Source organism: Miniopterus natalensis, chromosome 9 (assembly GCF_054644295.1).
Source record: "Miniopterus natalensis isolate mMinNat1 chromosome 9, mMinNat1.hap1, whole genome shotgun sequence".
NCBI lineage: Eukaryota > Metazoa > Chordata > Mammalia > Chiroptera > Miniopteridae > Miniopterus > Miniopterus natalensis.
Genome location: NC_142089.1, coordinates 73,665,457 through 73,691,120, shown reverse-complemented (window position 1 = coordinate 73,691,120; position 25,664 = coordinate 73,665,457). Strand labels below are relative to the sequence as shown.

Genomic DNA, 25,664 nt, shown 5'->3' with positions numbered 1-25,664 from the left:
GCCAATTAGAGTCATGAGTTGGAAAATAGAGAGCGGCTGTTAAAGGAATTTGGGGGACAACTGGGGAAATTTGAATAATGAACCGTATGCGAGACGTTTTGAAATGATTCATTTTCTTAGGTTGAATCATTTATTGTGGTTATGGAGGCAAAATATCCTCATGATGAAGAGATTCATGCGGACGTTTGGGGGTGAAGTATCTGCAACTTCCTTTCAAATGCTTCAGCAAAAGTCGTGTGTGAGGCTGCGCAGGTAGGTAGCGCGGGAGAAAGCAAATGGGTCCGAATGTTAACAGCTCCTACGCGAACGCTCACTGTGCTAGTCTTTAAACCTTTCTTTAGATATAAACTATTTTTTAGACGCTTATGTGGGGTGGTGACGCCGGTCAGGGGCGGCGCGGAGCAAGCGCGCCCGGCGGCAGTTACTACGGCAGCGCCGTTTGAAAGAGGCCGGAAAACGCCTCAGAGCGACAGCCCCCGCCCGCCCCAGGGCCCTCCCGATAGGCGGTTCCAGTCACGTGACGGGCTGACCCCGCCCACAGCTCCCAGAAGCCTGCGCGCGCCGCCGGCTGTCCCGCAGCTTCCCTCCGCCGGGCCGGGTGCGGCCATGGAGGGCGAGCCTCCTCCGGTGGAGGAGCGGCGGCGGCTGCAGGAGGAGCTGACCGAGTTCGCCGAGAGCTGCTGTCGGAAGCTGGAGGAGGTGACGTCGACCTTGGGCTGGAGCCTGGATCGTCTGGACCCCGAGGAGGAGGAGGAGGTGGCCGAGGTGAGGGGTGCGGGGAGCCCTTGGGGACCCTGAGCATGCGGTCGCGGGCGGTGGAGGAGTCCACGCTGGGGGCCCCCGCCGTGCGCGGAGCCTGGGGGGCTCCCAGGACTCGGCTCGCAGTGCCCCTGACGCCCCCTGTTGTGGCGCACCTCCCGGGGAACTTCGGGTTTAAGGAAAACGTGAGAGTGCTCGGGGTGAGGAGGGCCGGGCAGCGCTGGGGTGTGTTTAGAAAACCAGTGCCAGGGGCTCTGCTAGCACGGCGGCGGCGGTTTGCTTTGTCATCTGTCACATGGAACCCGCGGTTGTACCAGAGGCCGTGTGTGGAGGGCTTGGGAGTTCAGTTCGCCTTTCTCGACCCAAAATTGTACGCTTCTGACCAGGGCAGCACCGATTCTAGAGTTACGAAAGGGTATCGCTAAGAGATGGTGGCGAGCAACGCTGCTGAACGTTAGAACTGTCCTGCAGAAATGTAGGCAAGTGGATTAGAGTGACCCGCTGTGATTTTTTTTTAAAAGGCGTGGCAGGAAGGAGAGTGTTCAGGTGGTGGTGGGTAGGGGGCGAGATCTACGGGTCCTGTTCAGCCATTTTAAAGAATCTATATATACTTATTTTTTAATGAGAGCCATGGGGGAGACATGGAAGCATTTTAAGTCAGGGCATATCGTAATTAATGTCTACTTTTTAATAACATAATGATTGCTTCCATTTTTTGAACGCTTGCTGTGTCCCAGGCCCTGTTTGAATTGCTGTATGTATATAAACTCCAGTATAACTTATTTAATCTTCACAATAGCTTTGTGAGAGAGGTCCTGCTACTATACCTATTTTACAGATGAGGAAACTGAAGCAAAGAAAGGTTAAGAATTTTGACTAACTTAATACAGTCAGTATGTTGCAGACCTGGGGTTCAAACTCTGCTGCAGTGTGGAGAATGGAATGGACAGTGAGACTAAGCGGAGAGGGGTTTGGGGAGGTAGAAGAAGGTTTAGGGGGTATAAGTGGTGATGGAAAGAGACTTGACTTGTGGTGGTGAACGCACAATACAGTGTACAGATGATGTATTATAGAATTGTACACTTGAAACCTATATGAGTTAAAAAAAGCTTTTTATTTATTGATTGATTTGAGAGAGAGGGGAAGAGAGAGAGAAACATCTATTTATTGATCCACTTATTTGTGCATTCATTGCTCTATTCTTGTATATGCCCTGACCAGGGATTGAACCCACAGCCTTGGCATATCAGGACAATGCACTAACCAACTGAGCTGCCTGGCCAGGGCCCTGAAACCTATATAACTTTATTAACCAATGTCACCCCAATAAATTCAATTAAAAAAAGTAAAAAAAAAGGAAGTGGCAGTTGGTCAATGGCTGTTGTAATCCATGATATCTTGAACTGGGGAAGTGGTAGTGGGGATGGATTATGTGGAGGGATTTCAGAGTTATTTAGCAGTAAAAAGTATAGGTAGGTGATTCATTAGATGTGAATGATGCGGGAAAAGAGGCAGGTATCTGCTTGAGCAAGTAGGACCTTTTACTGAAATAAGAAAACACAAGATGAACAGATTTGGGGTCAGCAGACAATGAATATGAAGAATACATTTTTGGTCATGTTGAAATTTTAGTGTCTTCAGTGTAAAGTACTCAAGAGAGAAACAAGGTCTAAATTAGCTATAGATTTTGGGAGTCATCACTATATATAGTGAAAACTGAAGCCATGAGTTCTTCTGGTAAGTATATGTCAAATGGCACAGGCCACTGGTTAGACCTACATGAGGCACCAACATTTAAAGGGGATGGGTAGTGAGTGGTACACATTCACAGCGGAATATTATTCAGCAATAAAAATGAGGAAATCCTGCCGTTTGCAACAACATGAATGGACCTTGAGGGAATTATGCTGAGTGAAGTAAGTCAGAGAAAGACAAATACCCTCTGGTTTCACTTATACATGAAATCTAAAGAAACTCCAAACAAATGAATAAACAAAACAAACAGACCCATAGATGTAAAGGACAAGCTGATGGGAGTTGAAATAAGTAAAAGAAAATATATGCTTAACCCAGGTGTATAAGATGCCTCTGAAAAAAAAATAGAGGAGGACAGGTCAAAGAAGGAAGTCATCTTTAGAGGAGATCAGGTAGAAGGAGCCAGAGAAACAGAAGTAGAAGGAAAAGCGTATCAGGGTGATGGAAATAGACAGTTGGATTGTGACCTTCTAAGCATTCAAATATTAAAATATTTATCTTTATTGATTTCAGAGAGAGGAAGGGAGAGGGAGAGAGAGAGATAGAAACATCAATGATGAGAGAGTCATTGATCGAGCCCGCAACCGGGGCATGTGCCCTGACCAGGAATCGAACCCCGATTGCCTGGATCCTAGGTCGACGCTCAACTGCTGAGCCACGCCCCGCCGGGCAGCATTCAAATATTAATAAGGACTGTGGCATATGCTTTGACTATAGTAGCAAGAAGGTTGTTAGTGACCTACTGGTGGGCAGGTGAGGTGGTTGGTGCAGTGAACATGAACAAATCTTTCAGAGTTGGGCTTTGATGGGGTGAAGAGGGGGCAGAGGCTATATGGGGGAGGTGTACAGAATTATTTATTTATTGCCCTTACAAGAGGATATGTTTATTGATTTTACAGAGAGAGGGAGGAAGGGGGAGAGAGAGGAAGAGAGGAACATCAGATTGGTTGCCTCCTGTATGTGCCCCAACCCGGGATCGAACCTGTAACGTAGGTATGTGCCCTGACTTGGAATCAAACCCATAACCTTTTGGTGTGCGGAACTGGCCACAGCTTTTTTGAAATTTTTAATATGCACATGCACTCAAACAGGGTGTTGGGAGAGGCCTGCAGAAGAGGGCATAACTAGATAGTATCACTTAATAAAGTAGTAAACATTTAGTGGTACAATTACTTAAATCTTTAAATATCATGTTCCTTTTTCCTTTGATTCTGTTTGATTTTTATAGGATGAAGTTGTGATGTGCCCTTATGATTCCAATCATCATATGCCTAAATCGTCTTTAGCAAAGCACATGGTGTCATGTAGATTGAGGAAACTGGGCTACACCAAAGAAGAAGAGGTACCATATATTTATTATGTGTGTGTCATACAATTCATGCATAAATAAATTCACAGTATATGGAAGGTATAAGGTGAGGTTTTCTGACATAAAATAATAGTCATTTCTGGAGTAGAATGGTACTAGCCTAATTTTGCACATTATTGCAAGAGATATTTAAGTGATACTAATCTATTGTTGGTTTATGTCAAATCTTAAAATAGTTAATCATCTGATCCTCAAGAACACTGAGTTTTTTGTTTTTCTTATTGTTTAGGATAAAATGTATAATTCTGAATTTTTCTATGAGAATATGAAGATACCTTCAGTCACTTTGAGTAAGTATTAACTTAATAGATAATAATTTTAAAATGTCTTATTATATATATGTATTGATAATTCATTTTTGAATATTCAAGAGAATGGACTTTATAAGTATGCTTATGATTAAGGACATTTTGTACCTTAAGAGAATGTAGAATTGATTAATGTATAGTGAAACTAGTTTTTGTAATCAAAGTTAAAGACCAGGCTTATAATAGTAGTCATTGAAAACCCAGCAAAACTTTGTACAGTAGAACAGACACCTTTCTTCTTGGGTATGACAAAAATCTGGCCACACAACACAGTTTGAAGACAGGACTGAAGATGGAAATGAGTTCCAAGAGGTTGAAATCAGAAGGCCCTGATTCAACTCCTGGTTTTGTCGCTAACAGATATGTAACTTTCCGCAAGATAATTAACCTGTTTTGTTGCCTAAATTTCTTTATGAAATGGGGATGGTGGTAATAGCACTTTGTGAGGATTAATTATATGATATATGCAATATTCTTAGCATAATGCCTGACACTTAGCTGGGATTCAAGATACTAGTTATTGGCTGCTAAAGTTTGTAGCGGCTACTGCTGTGCACCTGATTATAATGTTTTCTGAAACACTTGAACTCTGGTTACTGACTGGAATCTAGCTAGATCTGAAAGAATTCTGCATTCAGATTACCTAGGCAATGATGTGGGTGTTTCCTTTCTTAAGATTCCTATAGGTTTGTTTGTGTCTAAAGAACTTGGATTGGAAACCAGTTAATAATCTAATTGTGGACACTGATGATTCATACTGTGTTAATGGATTTTTTTGACAGATAAGGACTCACAATTCCAGATAATTAAACAAGCTAGAACCACAGTTGGAAAAGATGGTGATTGTTATAATCAAAGTAAGTGGCATCCTAGTTTGAGCTAAATAATGAGTCAAACTATTTTTCTCCCACAAGCACATTACTAATTTTTAAGAAAAATATTGTGGAAACAATTGCATGGGAAAGGTTAAGTTTTACTTTTAACATTAGACTACCGTGCTTGGTGTCACTTTATTTGTTATATATTTTCTGCTCCAATACACAAGTCTCACTAGGACACTGTCTTAGCTGGGGTTTCCTGCTCTGGAATTTCCTAATAGATGAGATTGCCTTGTAGATAATTCTTTAAATTATGATTATTTTGTAAATAAATCCCATTTAGTGAGACTGTTTTACCCTAGGTTTCCTCTCTCGAGGATTAGCCCATTGTTAACTGTAAGAATATTGAAATGCAGTAAAAAAGGAAAGGCTGAGGCTAAAAGAGATTAGTTTCCACAGCTGCCCCTCAGTGTAAAGCACAAACACAGAGTGTGTGGTACAGTTTCAGAGGGTTTGTGGATCCTTTCGTGGCCAGTTTTGGAGCTGGGTTAAGAGTTTCTACCTGGGACTTAGTTCAGTAGAGACTAGGTTAGAATTTTTAAGTGTGATCTTTTAGGAAATTGAAAGAAAACTTAATCCATTAGAAACATAGAAGGTAAATGAGTAAATAGATTTCATAGATTTTTGAACCTAGATAAACATCTAAGCTAAGCTTGACCGGCTCCTTTTACAAGGATTCGAGTTGTCCTTTGACCCTTCTGAAGGAGCTTTCCCCGGACGTCTTACCTTTTTCCCTCACCCCGCTTTTTGGCCGAATCACATTCACCAGCCCGTTGTTACGATTTTTCTCCCTTGTTGAAGTCCAGGGTCTTAGCCCATTTCTCTAAGTGAATATCTGGGCTTGGTTCCCCCCCACATTGCACAGTGGCTTTGAAAGGAGGAAGTCCTTACCCCTTGGTCTACATTACGTTGGTTCCTTACAGCAGCCAGACACACGTGCCTTGCATTTCCTGTTTTGAAGCTCTTGTTTTTATGTGCTTTTGTGCTAAATTCCAGGGGTTTTGTTTTTGTTTTTTGGTTTTTTAACCCTCACCCAGCCTGTAACCAGGGCATCTTCCCTTGGCCAGAACCGAACTCAGGACCACTTAGTCCCTAGGCCGCTCTAACCGCTGAGCAGGCCAGCCCAGGCTAAACTCTTGGTTTTTCTCCCAGGGAGACGTTTGACTTCCTCTTGAAGAGGTTACTGAGCTGTGATCAGTGAAGCTTTTTTTTTTTGTCTCCTATTGTTGGTTCTACCCATTGCCCCTGTTTAGTTAACCAATTAAAAAGTGAGAGGATCTTGTTTTTTTGGAGGGGTTACTGTTAAAGGATTTTATTTGACCTTACCTAGTTAGCTAGATTTACTGAATTTATATTAGAGTGTAAAGAGAACTTGGAAATCATCTAATCTGGGGTGTGCTTTTTACCGAAAAGGAAACAAACCCTGACTGACAGATGATAAGGTTCTGGTGTGTTTGTTCTAAAGGTACTTAATACTTCTAAAAGATTTTTTTCGAAGCCCTCTTAGATGTTTTATTACTCCACTACAAACTTGTGATAGGCTGGACGAGCATTTTCCCCTTCACGGTAGGTGCAGAAGTAGAGGTGCATATAAGAGAATAAACAGTCCTTTGCTAGGTAATAGCAAAGTTGATCGAGAGCAAGTTCTGAATTTTGGCACAAACCCTGCACTGAGTTATTCTGCATTCTGTTAGAAACTCTACATTTAGCTGTGTTTGTGGATTCTAGGTGCTTGCTCACATATCTTCCTTATTTATTATGTCTGTCGTGGTTGAGTAGGAGAATATCATGAGCTACAAATCTGTACCTAATGCTACTGTTTATACTGTTCATTGTTTATTCTGCTTTGGGTAAGCCTATTTTAAAGAAAGAAACTGGCTGCTTGGCCTTGTACAAATGGCAACTTTTCTGAGTTTTTGCTTTCTTATCTGTAATATATAACTATCTTCTGGAGTGTTTAGAGCAGTAAAAATAGTGAATGCTAAACTAGCCTGAACTAATAATTGGTAGCTGTTATTGTCTAAGCAGTTTAATTTCTAAGCAAATTAATGTATAGAAAGCAATATTAAGATACTGATATGGGTGAGAATTACATATATGAGTAATTTTTTAGAACATTTTCTAATGTTCTGAGTTTTTTATTTATATAACAGTAATAGGCAGATTTTGATTTTGAATTTTTGCACTGACTTAAATTAAGATTTAACTGTTAAGAAATATTTTTATATGATCTGTAACCCTCTTTAAAACTATTTTCCATCTTGTGTAGAGTTCTGCATTTTCTCAGCTGAGATTATTTTTTGCTTACTTATGTCTTAGACATTTTTCTCCAGGACAGAAATCTCTTTAATATCTTATTTTTAATGTATTTACTTTGGAGGAAGACGACTAACATGAACAATTTTCCATTTTTCCATGTAATTTATATTTTTTTGTTATCCACTGAATTATAAGTCTTTTCAATGAGGTTATATTATGTTTTAATTTTATCAGTCTTATTAGGTCTTAATTCATTAATCTTTGTGAAAGCTTAATAACTGTTAGATCCACTTATATGTTTTCAGATATAGTTACTTTGGTTAATTTTATAACCAAGATATTAATTTCAATCATAAACAATCATTTTATATTTAATGGTTTATCTTTTTCCTTCAGTATTAAAGATTCAAGTTGCGATACTTCAGTTTCATGACATATACAGTTGACCCTTGAACAACATGGGTTTGAACTGCACTGGTCCACTTATACGTGGATTTTTTCCAATAAATACAGTTGGCCCTCTGTATTTGTGGGTTTCGCATCTGCGGGTTTGGTATCTGAGGAGGATACCAAAACGGTATTTTTGATCCATGGTTGGGAATCCAGGGATGTGGAATGCTGACTGTGCATTGTTCTACATCATTTTATATAAAGACTTGAGCACCCACAGATTTTGGTATCTCTGGAGTTTCCTAGAATCAACCCCCTGCGATACCGAGAGCTGACTGTAAAGTTTTTAGGGAGTGAAATTATACGAGGATTTTGACTGCATGGGAAAGAGGCGGGTCAGCGCCTCTAACTGTCGCTTTGTTCAAGGGTCAACTATATTTGAGTCATGGCCCTAATTTGAAGATCAGGGTACTATGGCTAACGAACTGTAGAGACAGGATTAGAGGGGTTCTAGAGTTCATCTGTTCCCACTTGTGAGACTTTGGCAAGTCATTTTGCTTCTGTGGGCTTTTTTTTCTTTATCTCTAATGTTAAGAAATTGACTCTGTATGAATTCTCCCTAAAATTCAAAATATGTATCTCAGAAACAGTGTACCTCTTGTTAATACTTAATACTGTATCTCATACGTTTAAGATGCCCTATGGTGGCACAAGTGACAAGGAAGAATTGAGAATTAGTTATTTAAAAGTAGACTAGAGTGTTAGGTCAGGGTGACGAAGTTTCTGGAGATGGTTAGAAGTGATGGTTGCACAACAGTGTGAATATACTAATGCCAATGAACTATATACTTAAAGATGGTCAAAATGGTAAATTTTATGTTATGTATGTTTTACCACAATTAAAAACTACTATACAAAAATGTAGATAGAAGGTCACAGAATTGATATGATTACAGCACATTGAGATGTACTCTAAATCATAGAAACTTGTGTTTGAAAATTTTCATTTTATGGAAATGTAAGCATATTTAAGTGTGTTTACCCTTTTTTTTTGTCAGAAATATCTATGTTCTGAATGACTCGAATGCAGTTTGTTGTTTAACTTTTCCTGTACTTTTTCTTTTTCAGTAATTGGGGTGAGTATAAAGAGGAATTAGGAACCTGAATGTACTCCTTATTTAAAGATATGCAGTATCCTTTTTGCAAATGATATCCTTTTAAAAGTATCATTCAAATTTCTAAACTTTATCTTAGTTACTGTCACAATATTACAATCTTGATTTGGAATTTTAGTTGAATTTCAAGGAATTTAGGTAATACATACAGGAATTTAAGATGAATAAAGAAAACTCCAGTATATTTCAAGGAGGAAATTATATTTCTTTGTTCGAAAATAACAGACAAAGGTTTACGTGGCACTTGTTCATAACACAGTCATGCACTGCGTAATGATGTTTTGGTATGCAATGAGCTGCATAGATGATGGTGATCCATAAGATTATAATGGATCATAAGCAAAAGTTTGTGATGTTGAAAGAAAAGGCTGGATCCAACTAGGATGTTGAATTTACTGTTAGTGCTGGGTGGTTTAAATAGACAAGGGTGCTCAGCATGTTGTCTACCTGCCCTGCACCCTCCCTCTGGCTGGGGCCTGGAGTTGGTGAAGGAGTGAGGGGAGCGGGCTGGGGAGGGGGGCAATCCAGGAGCTCTCTGCCCCACCCCTGCACACATGCACTCACACTCCAGCACACACTCACTTCCCTTCCTTCTTGTGGTTTCTCTTTGTGTCTCTTTCCCCCCAGTTCCATTTCTAACCTCCTCTCAGTCTCTCTCACTTTTTCTGTCTCCCTTTCTTTTTCCCTCCTCTCTCCTCCCCCTTTTATTTTCATCTCAAGTTTTATCTGTGTCTCTTTTGAGCTCTACTTCTGCTCTCCCTTTTCTCACCCCTTCTGTTTCTCCCTTCTTCCCTCCCACCTCCTTATATCTACTCTCTCTTTCATGGTGCCTCTCTCCACAGCCCTCCCCTGTCCCCCCAAGCCAGCGCTCACACACACATACTTAATTTTTTATACAGTATTTTTACTCTACCTTTTAAGGTTTAACTATATTTAGATACATAAATACTTACCATTGAGTTACAATTGTCTGCAGTATTTAGTATAGTAATAACATGCTCTGCAGGCCTGTAGCCTAGGAGCAATAGGCTGTACCACAAAGCCTAGGTGTGTAGAGGATATACCATATAGGTTTGTGTAAGTGTACTCTGTGACAGTCCCACAGTGACAAAATCGCCTAACAATGCATGTCTCAGAACATATCCCCCTCATTAAGTGGCGCATGACTGAACATCAGTGTTTTCTAATTCTAATTTTTTTCCCAGATTTTAATAGCCTATATTCAAAGGAATTAGGTTTATCAAAGCTAACTCATTTTTATATTACAAAATTAAATGTTTTAACATCTGGCTGGCTGCACAAAAGGGCTTTTCCTGGTGTCTGTCCGAAGTGGAGTAAAGTTGACTGACTTGAAAGGGACTCTTCCTCACTAATTCAAAATCCTTTGACTTGTACAAATGGCCATCTATAGCAGTTAAACTACAGACTCAGATTCATTGGAACTATCCTCTTAATTTGTAGACAAATGTAAAGCAATCTTGTGTGTGTGTGTGTGTTGCAATGCTTAGTTCATAGTATGCTTTTGTTTGATTTATTTTTGTGTGTCTTAGGAATGTCAACAAAGTTATTATCAAATATAAGTATCTGGGAAGAGCTACTGATTTTACATTGTTCTATAAACCAGAGTTATTACTGTAGGGTAACCTAGTAAATATTAATAGGATGTATTTAGTGGCTCATGTTCTTTGCATTAGTAAATAATGAGGTCTGGGACTATCATTTTAAATTGCTTTATTTACAGTTACAATAATTTTTTTATTTCTTTGAGAAAATTTGAATCTCAAAACAAAAATTTTCTTCAGTGTTTAATACATCATATCAAGGTATTGTATTTACTTTTTTTCATTAATGAGCAGATTTTAGAAAGTTCTGTAACTGTTGTGGGGGCACTGCTGTTAACTTTTTTCAGTTAACTTGGTTAAGCCGATATGCTTCCTCTTCAAAAAATTAAAACAGGTTATTCTCAATGTAATCTGTCTTTCTCTGGTCTGAGAAAGTGTGGGATTTCTGCTACTTAATTGTTTTTCATCCATAGCTCTGAGTCAGTGTACAAATGGGCTGTATTTTGAATATGGAACCAGCTAGCTTGATGTCTCATGTGAAAAGGACTTTTTTTTTTAACACATTTTTCATATTTCCATAATTTATTTTCAAAGGAACTATAATGTGTATTACCTATTAAAAGTCCCCTCCACCGCAGCTTTTATGGGAAAAAGCATATAAAGAGAAAGGAAGTTAATATCTACTTTTATAATATGGGTAGCCTTTGATTGTTACCCAAAAGGTTTTCTTATGAATATTGCCTTATGATAATTACTGCCTGCCTTCATGGGATCTGTCTTTGCTGGAGAGAAGAGCGAATATCCACAGTATATCCTTTATGTGAATGTAGCATTCAGGATAGAGTCATTGTTGATCACTTTCACATAGATACTTTGTAATTTAGGGATTATTATGAAAAAAAACTGTGTTAATAACTGCATTACTATAGCACATGTTTATAGATAAGTGGTAGATCTTAATTCCACAATACTTCATGTATTTTTATTCTTGTGGTTTTATTTTTACTTTAGGAATTTATTCTTCATTACCTGTTGAAGTGCCTCTGAATCACAAACGATTTGTTTGTGATCTGACCCAAGCCGATCGTCTTGCCCTCTATGATTTTGTAATTGAGGAGACAAAGAAAAAGCGCTCTGATTCTCAAGTTATCGAAAATGACAGTGATCTCTTTGTAGACTTGGCTGCAAAAGTCAATCAAGGTTTGAGATGACTATCATAGTTTTCTATTTCTTAATTGTCATTCCATTCTTCGAGTATTACGAAGATGATTTTTCAAGCCACTTTGAGTAGGAATAGGATGGTTTTGTATCATCTGGTATTCACATATAATAGATGTTTACTCAGTAATGAAATTTTGCTCTCTGATTTTTACATTAAGTATAGTTTCCTTCTGTGAAAATGTTACAGCTGTGATGTTACTTTAATGTATGCACCTAAACACTTATGTTCAACTGATGGCTAGAGAGAAGGAATGATATAAAACTTAGCCCATTTATATAATGTGGAATTTTTAGAATATTTTTGTGTGCTACATTGAAATGTGTTGAAATATGATTGTAGTGGTCTTCCTGCCAATTTATAAGAATTCAAATGTTTATAAGGATGTATTTATTTTATTTTTTTGTTAGATAATAGTCGAAAAAGCCCAAAATCTTACCTTGAAATCCTGGCAGAAGTAAGGGATTATAAAAGAAGACGTCAGTCCTATAGAGCTAAGAATGTTCACATAACCAAGAAATCGTATACTGAGGTAAGTATCTTTAAGCTGTCGCACCTGGTTTGTAGTTGCTTCATCATTTGCAGACCCACCCCTTACCAAACAAAGGCTTTTTAGGGTACAAAAACTTTATATAAAGAGGTTGTACAGTCTTTAAAAAATACCTGCTTTAGAGAAAGTGGTAAGAGGATTTTAAATACACCTGGGCTTAAGTTTTCATTCTGCTGTTTATCATTGCTGTTTGACTTGGACAAGTTATTTGAGCTTTTTAAGAATCATTTTTAAAAATTTTGTCACAATACAGACTTTTCAGGGTTGTTACAAGAATTGATTGAGATTATACATGTGGAAACAAATTGCTCAATAAATATCTGTGTTTTTTTTGCAGAAATTTTAGTGTGTTTTTATGTACTCTGCTAAATATTTGGGCTAAAGAAATGTCTTGGTATAAATTATATATAACTTATATAATTATATAATATATTATAAAATTATATAATTACATCACTCTCTTGATGTCTACCTAGATTTATTTTCAGATGTCATTTAGTGGGTAGAGTTGGTGAATTTTTTGGTACATGAATTTACCTTGCCCAGACTTGAAATAATTTCCTCATTGAATCCCTAATTGTTTCCACATTATTTCTTTCTTTTCTCTATGATTTCAAAGACCTTCCACAACCTGGCCTCATTCTATCAAACATTTTCTTTTGCTTTAGTCAAGCATGTCTCTTAAACTATATCTGATTTACATAGCTTTATTCTTACCTCTGTGTCCTAATACATGTTGTTTCCTCATTTGAAATGCTCATTTTGGTGTTTTAATTTTTCCCCATTATATAAGTTCCATTTGTACGTTATAATTTGACATCTGTGGACACTACAGAATGATCACCCCAAAAAGTCTAGTTACTATCGTCACCACACAATTGACCACTTTCTGTCTTTCACTTAACCTCCTTCCCCTCTGCAACCATCAAGATCTTCTGCCCATTTTTAAACTGGGTGGTTTGTTTTTTTTGTTTTTGAGTTGTGTGAGTTTTTAAATACATTTTGGATATTAACCTCTTAGCAGATATATAATTTGCAAATATTTTCTCCCATTCAGTAGGTTGCCTTCTCTTTTTAATGATGGTTTCCTTTGCTGCGCAGAAACTTTTTAGTTTGATGTAGTCCCATTTGTTTATTTTTGCTTTTGTTTCCCTTTTGTTTGGAGTGAGAGCCACAAAACCATTGCTAAGACCAATGTCAGGGGGCTTACTGCCTATGTTTTCTTCTAGGAATTTTATGGTTTCAGGTCTTATATTCAAGTTTTTAATCCATTTAGAGTGAATTTTTGTGTATGGTGTAAAATAATGGTCTAGTTTCATTCTTTTGCATGTGGCTGTCCAATTTTCCCAACATTTATTAAAGTGACTGTTCATTCTTTATTTTATGTTCTTGGCTTCTTTGTCATAAATTGTGCATATATATATGGTTTATTTCTGGGCTCTCAATTCTGCCCCATTGGTCTGTGTGTCTATGTCTAAGTACCATTTACTATTTTACTTACTATAGTTTTGTAGTATAGTTTGAAATCAGGGAGCATAGTACCCCCAGCTTTGTTTTTCTTATTGCTTTGGCTATTCAGGATCTTTGTAGTTCCATACAAACTTTAGAATTATTTGTACTAGTTCTATGAAATATGCCGTTGAAATTTTGATAGGAATTCCATTGAATCTGCAGATTGCTTTTGGTAGTGTTGACATTTTAATGATATTAATTCCTCAAATCCATTTATCGTGGTTCTTCAATTTCTTTCATTGGTGTCTTACTGTTTTCAGTGTACAGGTCTTTCACCTCCTTGGTTAAATTTATTCCTAAGTATTTTATTTTTGATGCAGTTGTAAATGGGATTGTTTTCTTAATTTATATTTTTGATAGTTTATTATCAGTGTGTAGAAATACCACAGATTTCTGTATGTTGATTCTGTATCCTGCAACTTGACTGAGTTCATTTACTAGTTATAACAGTTTTTTGCTGGAGTCTTTAGTGTTTTCTATATACAGTGGTACCTCGGTTTTCAAATGTAATCCGTTCTGGAAGACTGTTTGAGTTCTGAAACATTCGAAAACCAAAGGATCAACAGCCAACAGCTAGGCCTCAGGATCTTGCACTCAGGGGAAGCCATGTGGCATGTTTGACTTCTGAGGTGTGTTCGAAAACCGAAGCACTTCTGTCTCAGTTTACTGCATTCGTAAACTGGAATGTTAGTCAATGGAGACGTTCGAAAACCGAGGTACCACTGTATATAGTATCATGTCATCTGCAAATAGTTTTACTTCTTTCTTTCTAATGGTATGCCTTTTATTTCTTTTTCTTGTCTAATTGCTATGACTAGGACTTCCAATACTATGTTGAATAAAACGGGTGAGAGTGCACATCCTTGTCTTGTCCTGATGTTAGAGGAAAAGCTTTCAGCTTTTTATTATTGAGTATATTATATAAGTTTGTTATTAGGTTGAGATACTTTTGTCTGTAATACTTGGTTGAGAGTTTTTATCATAAATGAATGTTGAATTTTGTCAAATGCTTTTTCTGCATCTATCAAGATGATAATATGATTTTTATCCTTCATTTTGTTAATGTGGTGTATCCCATTGATTGGTTTATGCATGTTGAACCATCCTTGCGTACCAGGAATAAGTCTCACTGTATTGTGGTATGGGATTCTTTTAATGTATTGTTGAATTTGGTTTGCTAATATTTCATTGAGGATTTTTGCATTCGTGTTCATCAAGGATGTTGGCCAGTACTTTTCTTTTTTTGTGGTGTCCTCTTCTGGTTTCGATGTAGGAAATGATGGCCTTGTAAAATGTGTTTGGAAGAGTTTCTTTTCAGTGTTTTAGAAGAGTTTGAGAGGGATAGATACTAAATTTTTGAATGTTTGAAAGAATTCATCAGTGAAACCATGTGGTCCTGGACTTTTACTTATTGGGAGGTTTTGGTTATTGATTCAACCTCCTTCCTAGTAACTGGTCTATTCCAGGGTTTCTTTTTCTTCATGATTTTGTCCTGGAAGATTGTATGTTTCTAGGAATTTATCAATTTCTTCTAGGTTGTCCAATTTGTTGGTATATAGTAGTTCGTAAGTAGTCTCTTATGATCCTTTGTATTTCTATGGTAAGTGTTGTAACAACTTCTCTTACATTTTGTATTTGAGCCCTTTTTTCTTGGTTAGTCTAGCTAAGGTTTTGTTGATCTTGTTTATCTTTTCAGATAACCAGTTCTTGGTTTCATTGATTTTTAAATTTTTTTGGTCTCTATTTTATTTACTTTTTCTCTGATCTTGTTTTCTTCTACTAACTTTGGGCTCGTTTCATCTTTTTTTTTTTTTTTTAGGTTCTTTAGGTGTAAAGTTAGATAGTTTATTTGAGATTTTTCTTGTTTCTTGATTTAGGCCTGTCTTGTGAATTTTGCTCTTAGAACATTGCTTAGATTTTAATAAGTCATATTTCTGTTTTCATTTGTCTTTACCTATTTTTTTATTTCTCCTTTGACTTTTTTTGATGATCCATTGGTTTATTATCATGCTCTTTAATATCTAGGTTTTTGTAAGTTTTTCCATTTATCTTCTTGTAATTGATTTCCAAGTTTCATACCAGTGTGGTTGGAAAAGATGCTTGATATGATTTCAGTCTTGAATTTATTGAGGTTTTTTTGTGGCCCAACATGTGATCTATCCTGGAGACTGTTATGCACACTTGAGAAGAATGTGTATTCTGCTTTTGTTTCCTTATTGGGTTTTTTGGGTCTAGATAATCTATCCATTGCTGTAAGTGGGGTGTTAGAGTCCCCTATTATTATTGTATTGCTTTCAGTTTCTTCCTTTAGGTCCATTAATATTTGCTTTATATATTTTGGTGTACTTATATTGGGTGTATATATATTTATAAATGTTATATCCTCTTGCAAATTGTCCCCTTTATCATTTAGATAGTGCTCTTCTTTGTCTTATTACAATGTTAGTTTTAAAGTCTCTTTTATCTGTGTATAGAAACACCAGCTTTCTTTTTGTTTCTTTTTGCATGAAATATTTTTTGCATCCTTTCACATTCAGTCTGTGTGTGGCCTTCTGAAGCGAGTCTCTTCCAGGCAGCATATACATGGGTCTTATCTTATCCATTCAGCCACTCTTGTTCTTTTGGTTGCTGAATTTATTCCATTTACATTTAAAGTAATTATTAAACCAGGCCGGCATGGCTCAGTGGTTGAGTGTTTACCCATGAACCAGGAGATGAAAGTTTGATTCCCAGTCAGGGTACATGCCCGGTTTTCGGGCTTGATCCCCAGTAGGGGATATGCAGGAGGCAGCCTATTGATGATTCTCTCTCATCATTGATGTTTCTATCTCTCGCTCCTCCCTTCCTCTTTCTGAAATCAATAAAAACATATTTAAAAATAAAGTAAATATTGCTAAGTATGTATCTATTGCTATTTTGTTAAGTGTTTTCTGGCTGTTTTTATATTTTTTCCGTTCCTCTCTGGCTTTCTTTAGTGTTATGTTTAGAGTCCTTTTTCATTTTCTTTTGTGTGCGTTATGTTTTTTCTTTGTGGTTACCATGAGGATCACATTGAACATCCTATAGTATACAGTAGTCTCTTTTAAGTTGATAGCAACTTGAACACATTCCAAAGCTTTGCATTTTTACTCCCCCCGCCCACGTTTATATTTCTGACAACACATTTTATATCATTATATGTTTTCCTTAATTAATTATTGTAGTTTTAGTTACTTTTACTTGTTTTGTCTTTTAACCTTGATATTTGCTTTATACATAATTGATCTGCTACCTTTATATATTTACCTAATCAAGTGATATTTTTACTTACGTATGTTTTTATATTAATTGGTGCCTTTTCTTTTTAGCTTAGAAAAGTTCCTGTAACATTTCTTATAAGGATGGTTTAGTGTGATGAACTCTCTAAGTTATTGCTTATCTGGAAAACTCTTGATTTCTCCTTCAAATGTTACCTTTCTGGGTAGAGAATTCTTGGTTGGAAATTTTTTCTTTCAGCACTTTGAATATGTTACGTCACTCCCTTCTGGCCTATAAAGTTTTTGCTGAAAAAAATCCACTGATAGCCTTATGGGGTTTGCCTTGATGCTCTTAAGATTTTCTCTTTATCCTCAAGTTTACCGTTTTAATTATAGTATGTTTTGGTGTGGTTCTTCTGGGGTTCATCTTTTTTTTTTTTTTTTAAATATATCTTTATTGATTTCAGAGAGAGGAAAGGAGAGGGAGAGAGAGAGAAACATCAATGATGAGAGAGTCATTGATCGAGCCCACAACCTGGGCATGTGCCCTGACCGGGACTCAAACCCCGATTGCCTGGATCCCAGGTCGACGCTAAACCGCTGAGCCACGCCCGGCTGGGCTGGGGTTCATCTTATTTGAACTCTCTGGGCTTCCTGGACTTGGGTATCTGTTTCCTTTCCAAGATTAGGGAAATTTTTTGCCATTTTTTCTTTAAATAACTTTTCTGGCCCTTTTTCTCTTCTCCTTTTGGGACCCTTATAATGTGAGTGTTATTCCACTTGATGCTGTCCCAGAGGTCTCCTAAAGTATCTTCACTTTTTAAAATTATTTTTTCATTTTGCTGCTCTGCCTGGGTGTGTTTCATTGCTTTCTCCTCCTCCTCACTGATTTTTCCTTCTACTTCATCCAGTTTGCTGTTGAAACCCTTTAGTGTATTTTCCAGTTCAGTTATAACTTCCACTTGGTACTTTTTTTATACTTTACATTTCTTAAAGTTCTCACTTTGTTCATCCAGTCAATGAGCAGTTTTATGACTATTACTTTGAACTCTTTATCAGGTAGATTGCTTATCTCTGTTTAATTAAGGTATTTTTCTGGGTGTGTTTTGTTCTTTCGTTTGAAACATATTTGTTTCCTCATTTTGCCCGACTCCCTGTGTTTGTCTATATATATTAGGCGAAATAGTCCTGAATGAGTGACCTTGTGTAGGAGATGATTTGTGGGACCCAGAGACACAATCTCCTCTTGCCACTAGAGCCAGGCACTTAAGGTGCATCCTTGTGTGGGCTGTGCTTACCCACAGCTTGTGGCAGGGCCAGCTGCAGTGAGATGGGTGGGTTGCAGGGTGCTCATCTGGCCTGACTGTGGTGCAGCTGCTGCGTGGGGAGGGTAGGGCTTGGTAAGCTTACTTGGCTGCTCATAGTGTTGTTGCTGCTTGGGGTAGGCAAGGCACCAGTGCTTGCCTGGCCTGGTAGTATCACGGGGTGGGAAGATCACTCTACCAGTGCTGGGAGGCTAGAGGAAGGGCACCAAATATGGCACAAACCAGTTTTGTTATCAGCAGGTTAGAATAAGATTGCAAACATAGTGCCAGCCAGCGCTTCTGTCCCTGGGGCAAGTCTTGGCAGGTTCTTGCCTCCCTGGCAGCCAATTTAAGTTTAGTAAGTGGGTCTCCCTCACTTATGGTCTAGGCTTTTTCAGGGTGTTGCTTTGGCTCTAGATCTCAGGTTGAGTGGGTCTGCACATGAGCCCTTTAAGAGCAGATTCTCTATTCCCTACAGTTCTGTGTTCCTCCTGAACATAATCCCCATTGTTTTTCAAAACCAGACATTTTGGGGGCTCGTTTTTCTGGTGCCACATCCAAGAGTTGGGGTGCCTAATGTGGGGCATAATCCCTTCAGTCTTTGAGGGGGAATTCATATTTTTGGGGGGTTTCTTCTGGTTGTAGGTAGGTCACCATGCTTGGAGTGGAGACTCAGGTGAGACCATGTCTCTGCCTCTCCTACCCATCTCTATGTATCTCTTTTATCTTTTGCTGTGGCGATACAGTTCCTCTAGCTCTCAGGTTCTTTTCAGGAGAAAATTAAATTTGTTTTATCCGTGGGAGGATGTGAGTTCAGGGTCTTCCTGTGCCTCTGTCCTGAACTAGAATCACTGTTTTAAATCTTGATATCCACTCTTTCCATGAGGTGCTAATTGACTCTGAGATGTACCCTGGCTTAATGCACTTATGCTCTGCACCACACAGCTTAGCACCTAATTTTTTGCTGTTCTTTTTGCAATTAAAGTACATATATGTGTTTTAGACTTATCTCTCCCAGTAGAGGTCTGGGACCATGTTATACTACCTTAGTGATTTTTACAGTCCCTTAAATACTTGATTGTACATCATTTGTTTCTTCTCTAGTCTCATAACTTTGTGATCAAGTTTGTGTTGCTGCTGGTGTTTTTTACAATTTTATGGTTAACTTTTTATTATGGAAATATTCAAACATGTCCTAAAGTGGATGGAATAGTCTAATGAACTCTTACGTACCATCACCCAGCTTCAGTAGTTACCAACATTTGATCTTGATTTATACTCCCATTTACTTCCTGTTTCCTCCACCCTGTTGGGTGGTAATTTTGGAAACAGATCCCAAATATCTTTCATCTGCAAATGCTTCAGTATTTACAGTTCGTTCAGTTATCTCTGGTCAGGGCTTTTTCAACATTTTATCCATTCCTGGCTTCGTTTATATCTTATATAATTTTTGTTTGCTTTGAACTAGAACTTGAACTTTAATTTCAGTAAAAATTTATTACATAGTGCAGTTACTATGCATAACATACTGCTGTGGGGTATGTAAAGATAAATGTATGTAGACCACATCCTTAAGGAGCTTATTCTAGTTTAAGAGGTAAAAAAGACCTTTCAAAATACAGATTATGGTAAGTGCTAAAATGAGGTGAGATCAGAGTGTCTGGGAGGAGGGAATCAGTTTTTTAAAAGGAAAGATTGGTGTAGGCTTCATAGAGAAGATAGCATTTGAGAGAAGGGAGAAGCAGAGAGAGGGGTAAATGAATGTCTGCTTATTAGCTCTTTCTGTGTGGCGGCTCTGTGGAAACCACGTCCAGTGACATTTGGCTTCACAGAGCTCACAGAGCTACTACTCAGGGAGTTATGTAGGGAAGTGCTAGAGCTGGAATTGGAATTCAGGTACGCGTGACTCGTCACTCCCTTAGGTAGACTCTCACCTGTCCTAGATTTTCCGCAAGAGGCTCTAGTGGAGGGGGGGAAATGGCGGATAAGGATTTTCCAGGAGGAAGGACTACTGTTCCTAAAAATAAAGTGTAGGAGTTTTCCAGAGACCCATTAGTAATCCAGGGTGGCTAGAACTTAGGGATTTTGAAAGAGTATCCCATAGGAAAGAAGGCTGGCTTCCACTATGTGGTACAGTAAAGTTGGGGAAGGCTTAAGGGGCTCTATTAAGGAGTTCGGACATTGTTCCATTTTACTTCAGGAGCCGTTGAAAATTTCTTTCAGGTGGGGAGAAAAGCAGTCAGACCTGAACCGTAGTGTGTGTCTCTGACGTTGCCCCTGGTTTCCCATACCTTTCTTCCTAAAGCTTTCCTAGTTAGGCATGTGGGAACCAACTGTAACCTTCTATTTAAGTTTCACGATACATTAGATAAATAGGAAGGAAAAAACTTTTAAATGGTTCTTACGTAAGTGATTCGTAGTCTCACTGGGAAAGTATCTGTGAAGTAACTATAATGTTTCATGTTTTGTCTGTCATCTTGACTTAATTATAAGGTTCTTTAAAAAGAGTTTTATTTGTAAATAATCTTGTATGTACAAATAAATTGCAAAATTGAAAATAGTTTAAAGAACTGTGTTCTTTGTACAGATTACTTACTGTTAACATTCTGCTCCATTTGCTTGTCATGTGTATTCTCTTTATCATTACATTTGTTGTTCTTTCTGTCTCTGTCTGTACATTAATTTTTTTCTGAACTGTTTAAGGGTTACATACATCATGATCCTTTATCCCTAAATACTATTTCCTAAGCATAGGGATATCTTCTTACATAGTCATAGTATAGTTATCAACTTTAGCAAATTTAACATTGGTATACTTTTCATCTACCATTCGTATTCCAATTTGACTATTGCCTTTTTAATGTTTTCTAAACAGCACCATCCCACAGTTCACTGTGTCTTTGCTTTTTATAAATATTTGATTGTCAGCAGTTTTTTTCTAGCATTATAGCCTTAATTTTTTGAACAGCTTTCTCATCTGGAATTCTGTGCTTAACTTTCCTAAGGTGATTCGGGATGTGATAAATGTGCACATGGAAGAACTCAGTAATCATTGGCAAGAAGAGCAGGAAAAAGCAGAGGATGCTGCTGAAAAGTATGCCATTGTGTTTTTCGGTGAAAATACTCTCTTTTTAAACTCTTACCTATAATTGTTTAACTAAATTTTAGCATTTCCAAGGCCATTAGTAGCACACTAGAATTCATTAGAATGCTTATTGTCATTGCTCAGGATTATTATACCAGAATTGTAGAACATGTTATAAAAACTATGCTTCTTTGCCCTCTTATATGGAGCGTAAGATTATACATATTTATTTAGATACTGTATGTATCATTGGTTTGATACAGAATATTGGACTTTAGGCTGGTCCATGCTGAAGACCAGTGGATAAAGCTAACTGATAAATGTTCCTTCTATGTTTCAGGAATGAAGAAAGGCGATCAGCTTCAGTAGATTCACGGCAGTCTGGTGGAAGCTATTTGGATGCTGAGTGTTCACGGCATAGAAGGGACCGGAGTAGGAGCCCACATAAACGAAAAAGAAATAAAGATAAAGATAAAAATTGGGACTCAAGAAGAAGGAAAGAGAGGTAAGTCTAACACTGTATCATCCAGTGATTAATTGTTTACCTTTAAAAAGTAGACAGTTTCTTCTGCTATAGACCATGTTGAAAAAATAGATTGTGAGAATAAATTATGGTAAGGAGAGTAAATAATTGATGAAAATTCTTAATGTTCGTCCTGTTTCAGTTCAAATAACCACAGCTGTGGTGACATAGTGCTCTACATGCCTGATTGGATGTGGGTTTCCTGGTTTTATTAGTTTCTAACTCAGGCGTATGAAAGTAACGTCTAGGTAGAAAGTTAACTCTGTTAGAAAGGTGTTTGCTTTTTGTCTGCTCCTGCCTCCAACTCTCCCTCTCCTTTTGTTCTTTCTTTGCTTATTCTTCAGTTATCAGGCGTATAGTGTCAGAAAGAAGATCGAAACTTTGATACCAGTTTTGCCTTTTTGAATGTCCCTGATGAAATTTCGATACCTGAGAGATATGAACTAATATTAAAATAATACATTTAAAGCAGTTGAGGTCTGTTCCTGCATTTCAGCCCCTTACTGGGCATCTGCCTAGATCTCCTATAACTGAACTTATCTTTTTCTCAGTCTGCTTCTCTTTCCCCAGGTTTTCTATCCTGGTTAATGAATGACCGTCATTTGTTCACCTAAGCCAGAAATCAAGGAGTCATGTTAGATATTCCTCTTTTATTCCTTACCATCTGGCCTTAATTGCTGTCAGTTCTGCCTGAAGATACCTCATACATACCTTCTCTTCCTCTGTCATTACTGCTATCCATCTGGGAAATGATGGTAGCTTTCCTAATAGTTCTACCTGTCTAGACGCTTGTCGCTTATGGATCCATTCCTACCCTACTGCCACAGTGAATTTTCACCTTTTAAAACTCTTCAGTGGCAGAATTCACATTCCTTAGAATGGCTCTCAAGATCTCCGGGATCAGGGCATCTGATCCTTGTATTTTGCTACTACCCATCCATCCATGACATGCAGATAGCTAATGCTTTAACCAGCCCAAATTACTACAGTTCCTCATCTGCATTGTGCTACATCTATACCTTGCCACATCATGTTCTGCTGCCTAAATTTTTTTAAAGCCTGCTTGGTAAACTCATCTTTTTAGACCCAGCTTAGTCATACCCATGAAGCCTTTTTTCACTCACTGAAATAGAGCTAATCTTTTCTATTTTGTTACCTGTCTTCCTGGCACATACTTTTTATTGAATTTAATTATTACCCTACCAGGCTGTGAGCTCTTCAGGGGCAGGCCCATGTCTTCTTTAGTATTCTGTGCACAGTGCTTGTCTCATAATGCGCTCTCAAATGATATCTTGTCTCTCCAGGACTTCTGGTGATCAGGAATTAATAAGGCTTATTGGTTTAACAATTTTGCTTATCTTAGTATCATTCAGTTCATGAGTTTAAAGCTAGCTATGATTTAGTCTTTCTCTTATAAAAATGAAATATTTGCTTAGTAATCCATTTTGATTAATATAGTGAATGACATTTTATAATAACTTTACACAATTTAATTTTTGATTAGCTATCGGACATCCTGCTCTTTAACTTCTTTCTGGTTTGTTAGTGCTTGTTCCACTTAAATTTCGACATGTCTGATCAATCCCTATTGACTTAAATACATTAGCCTCAAAATCTAAACATGAATACTTTTTCTTTTAGGGAGGATAAACTGAGTAGTAGCAGGAAATATTTCTCAGTAGCTAATCTTTGATACTCCCCCAGAGAGAGAATGAATTGTGGGCAGTTGAGGGAGGAGCCAGGAAAAGGACATCAGACAGTTTCTGAGTTTCTCCCCTGACTTTAATATTCTACTTGCTGTGAATTCTCTAATCATCAACGGTGTACGTATATTCAAAATTAAATTTAAAGTGGAACTCTAAAGTGCAGTTTTTAAAAACTATTTTGTTTATCCCCATCTCAGTTTATTCCCTTTGATTTAATGATGTAGTTTCTATATTTACTCTTTAAAAATCACTTTTCAGTTCTAAGTCATTTTAATTTGTTCTGGTTTATATATGATGTAAGTATTTTACTGATGAATTATTATTTTAACGCTCTTCTATTAAAATGTTCATCATTTATGACAGTTTTTTTTCTACCCCTTTCATTTCAGGGATGGGGAAAGACATCATAGTCATAAAAGAAGAAAACAAAAAGTATAAATGAAGTACTCATGCATATATTAATTATGGTGATGCCATGGTAACCAATATGCTGATATTTTCATAATTGCGTTGAGTAGGAGTATGTGTTTATATGACCTGTTCAGTGCTCTAGTCATTATTTTTCAGTAAGTGCTTATGTCTCAAGCCATGAGTACACTGTTATGCCCCATAACTCTGTTTTTTGTATACTTTAATAGATGGTTGCTTCCTATTACTCACCTTTTTTTTCTTTTTTGATAATTTATCAGAAAATTCTTTAATTAAAGTTAGTACTTAAATTATATAAATAATACGCGAATGCATTCTCACTGTAAAACTTAATCCTACAGAACACCACCCTCCCTGGGGCTGCCCCGTGGTGACTACTATTTACCACTGCACTGGTGAGTTGTGATAGGGAAAAGCAACCTAAATACCTGTCTGGAGGGAAAGGCCTGCCTAACTAAAATGCACTATAATAATATAATAGATTATTTATATCAGATTTAAAAGAAATAAACTTTATATTAACGTGGATAGATCTCAGATACATAATGTTAAGTGACAATAGCAAGTTGCAGAAAAAATATGTACAAGTTATATCTTTGTACAAAACCATACTATGTGTTTTCAATGGCTATTTATGTATGTAAATATATTTTTAAAGGTCAGAAGAGTCCATACCAAACTCACAACAGTGATTATTTGGGAGAGACAGTATAATTGGGAGAGATAAGGGGTGGCAGTGAGGATTGGGAGAGTAGTCAAAGGAAACTTTAGCTTTATCCATAATACATTAATTTTTAAAAAATAACATATTCATGGTTGTTGATTAAAGATTGTCATTTTCTTTTTTGTAAATGAACTCTTAAAAATATACTGTCATTTTGTTTTTTTGTAAATGAAGTTTGTTGAGGTATTGTATACGTAAAATAAAATGCATCCATTTTAAGTGTATATTTCATTGAGTTTTTACCAACTTAAACACCCTATGCAACTATCACCTCAATCAAGATAGAGAACATTTCCATCTCCCCAAAAAGTTCCCTTATACCCCTTTCCACAATCAATTTCTCTACCCCCAGCTGTAAGCAACCAGAAATCCTCTTTTTGTTACTGTTGATGAGATATATTTTTCATAGAATTCATATAAATGGAATACTATAGTATGTACTCTGCCTTCTTCCGCTCCACTTATTTTTGAGATTAATCCACGTTGTTGTGTCAGTAGTCTATTCCTTTTTGTTGCTAGTAGGGTGTTCTGTCATATGGTAGATCATTCAGTGAAATTTGGGCATTAAGTGTTAAGCATCTCATGCCCCGGCCGGTTTGGCTCAGTGGTTGAGTTTCAGACCCCCGGACTGAAGGGTCCTGGGTTTGATTCTGGCCAAGGACAAGGACACATACCTTGGTTGCAGGCTCCACCCCAGTCAGGGCTTGAGTTGGAGGCAGCCAGTCGATGTTTCTCTCCTGCATCCATGTTGATCTCTCTCCCTCTCTCCCACCCGCCCTTCCACTCTCTCTGAAAAGCAATGGAAAAAATATCCTCGGTGAGGATTAAAATAAAATTTTTTTTAAATAAAAATAAATGTTAAGCTCCTCATATCTGAATATTGGAAAACTAACTTAAAAGATTCCAAAGTAGGTTCCAGAT

General features: G+C 37.4%; 1 protein-coding gene across 1 annotated transcript; it reads left to right on the top strand.

Moving 5' to 3' along the window:
- Positions 1-600: 600 nt before the first annotated feature.
- SNRNP48 (small nuclear ribonucleoprotein U11/U12 subunit 48) lies at positions 601-24,967 on the top strand. The gene is made up of 9 exons (XM_016202429.2): positions 601-765; positions 3,743-3,856; positions 4,113-4,173; positions 4,974-5,048; positions 11,467-11,655; positions 12,085-12,206; positions 21,282-21,370; positions 21,702-21,866; positions 23,980-24,967. The coding sequence occupies exons 1-9, from the start codon at positions 607-609 to the stop codon at positions 24,026-24,028; spliced, it is 1,023 nt and encodes a 340-aa protein (XP_016057915.1). The 5' UTR covers positions 601-606; the 3' UTR covers positions 24,029-24,967.
- Positions 24,968-25,664: the final 697 nt, after the last annotated feature.

Excerpts from the sequence above, each read along its gene's own strand:
- SNRNP48 (XM_016202429.2), top strand. The coding sequence starts at position 607 with ATGGAGGGCGAGCCTCCTCCGGTGGAGGAGCGGCGGCGGCTGCAGGAG. Across the intron at positions 5,049-11,466 it reads TGGTGATTGTTATAATCAAA|GAATTTATTCTTCATTACCT; the intron begins GTAAGTGGCATC and ends TTTTTACTTTAG. Across the intron at positions 11,656-12,084 it reads GGCTGCAAAAGTCAATCAAG|ATAATAGTCGAAAAAGCCCA; the intron begins GTTTGAGATGAC and ends TTTTTTTGTTAG.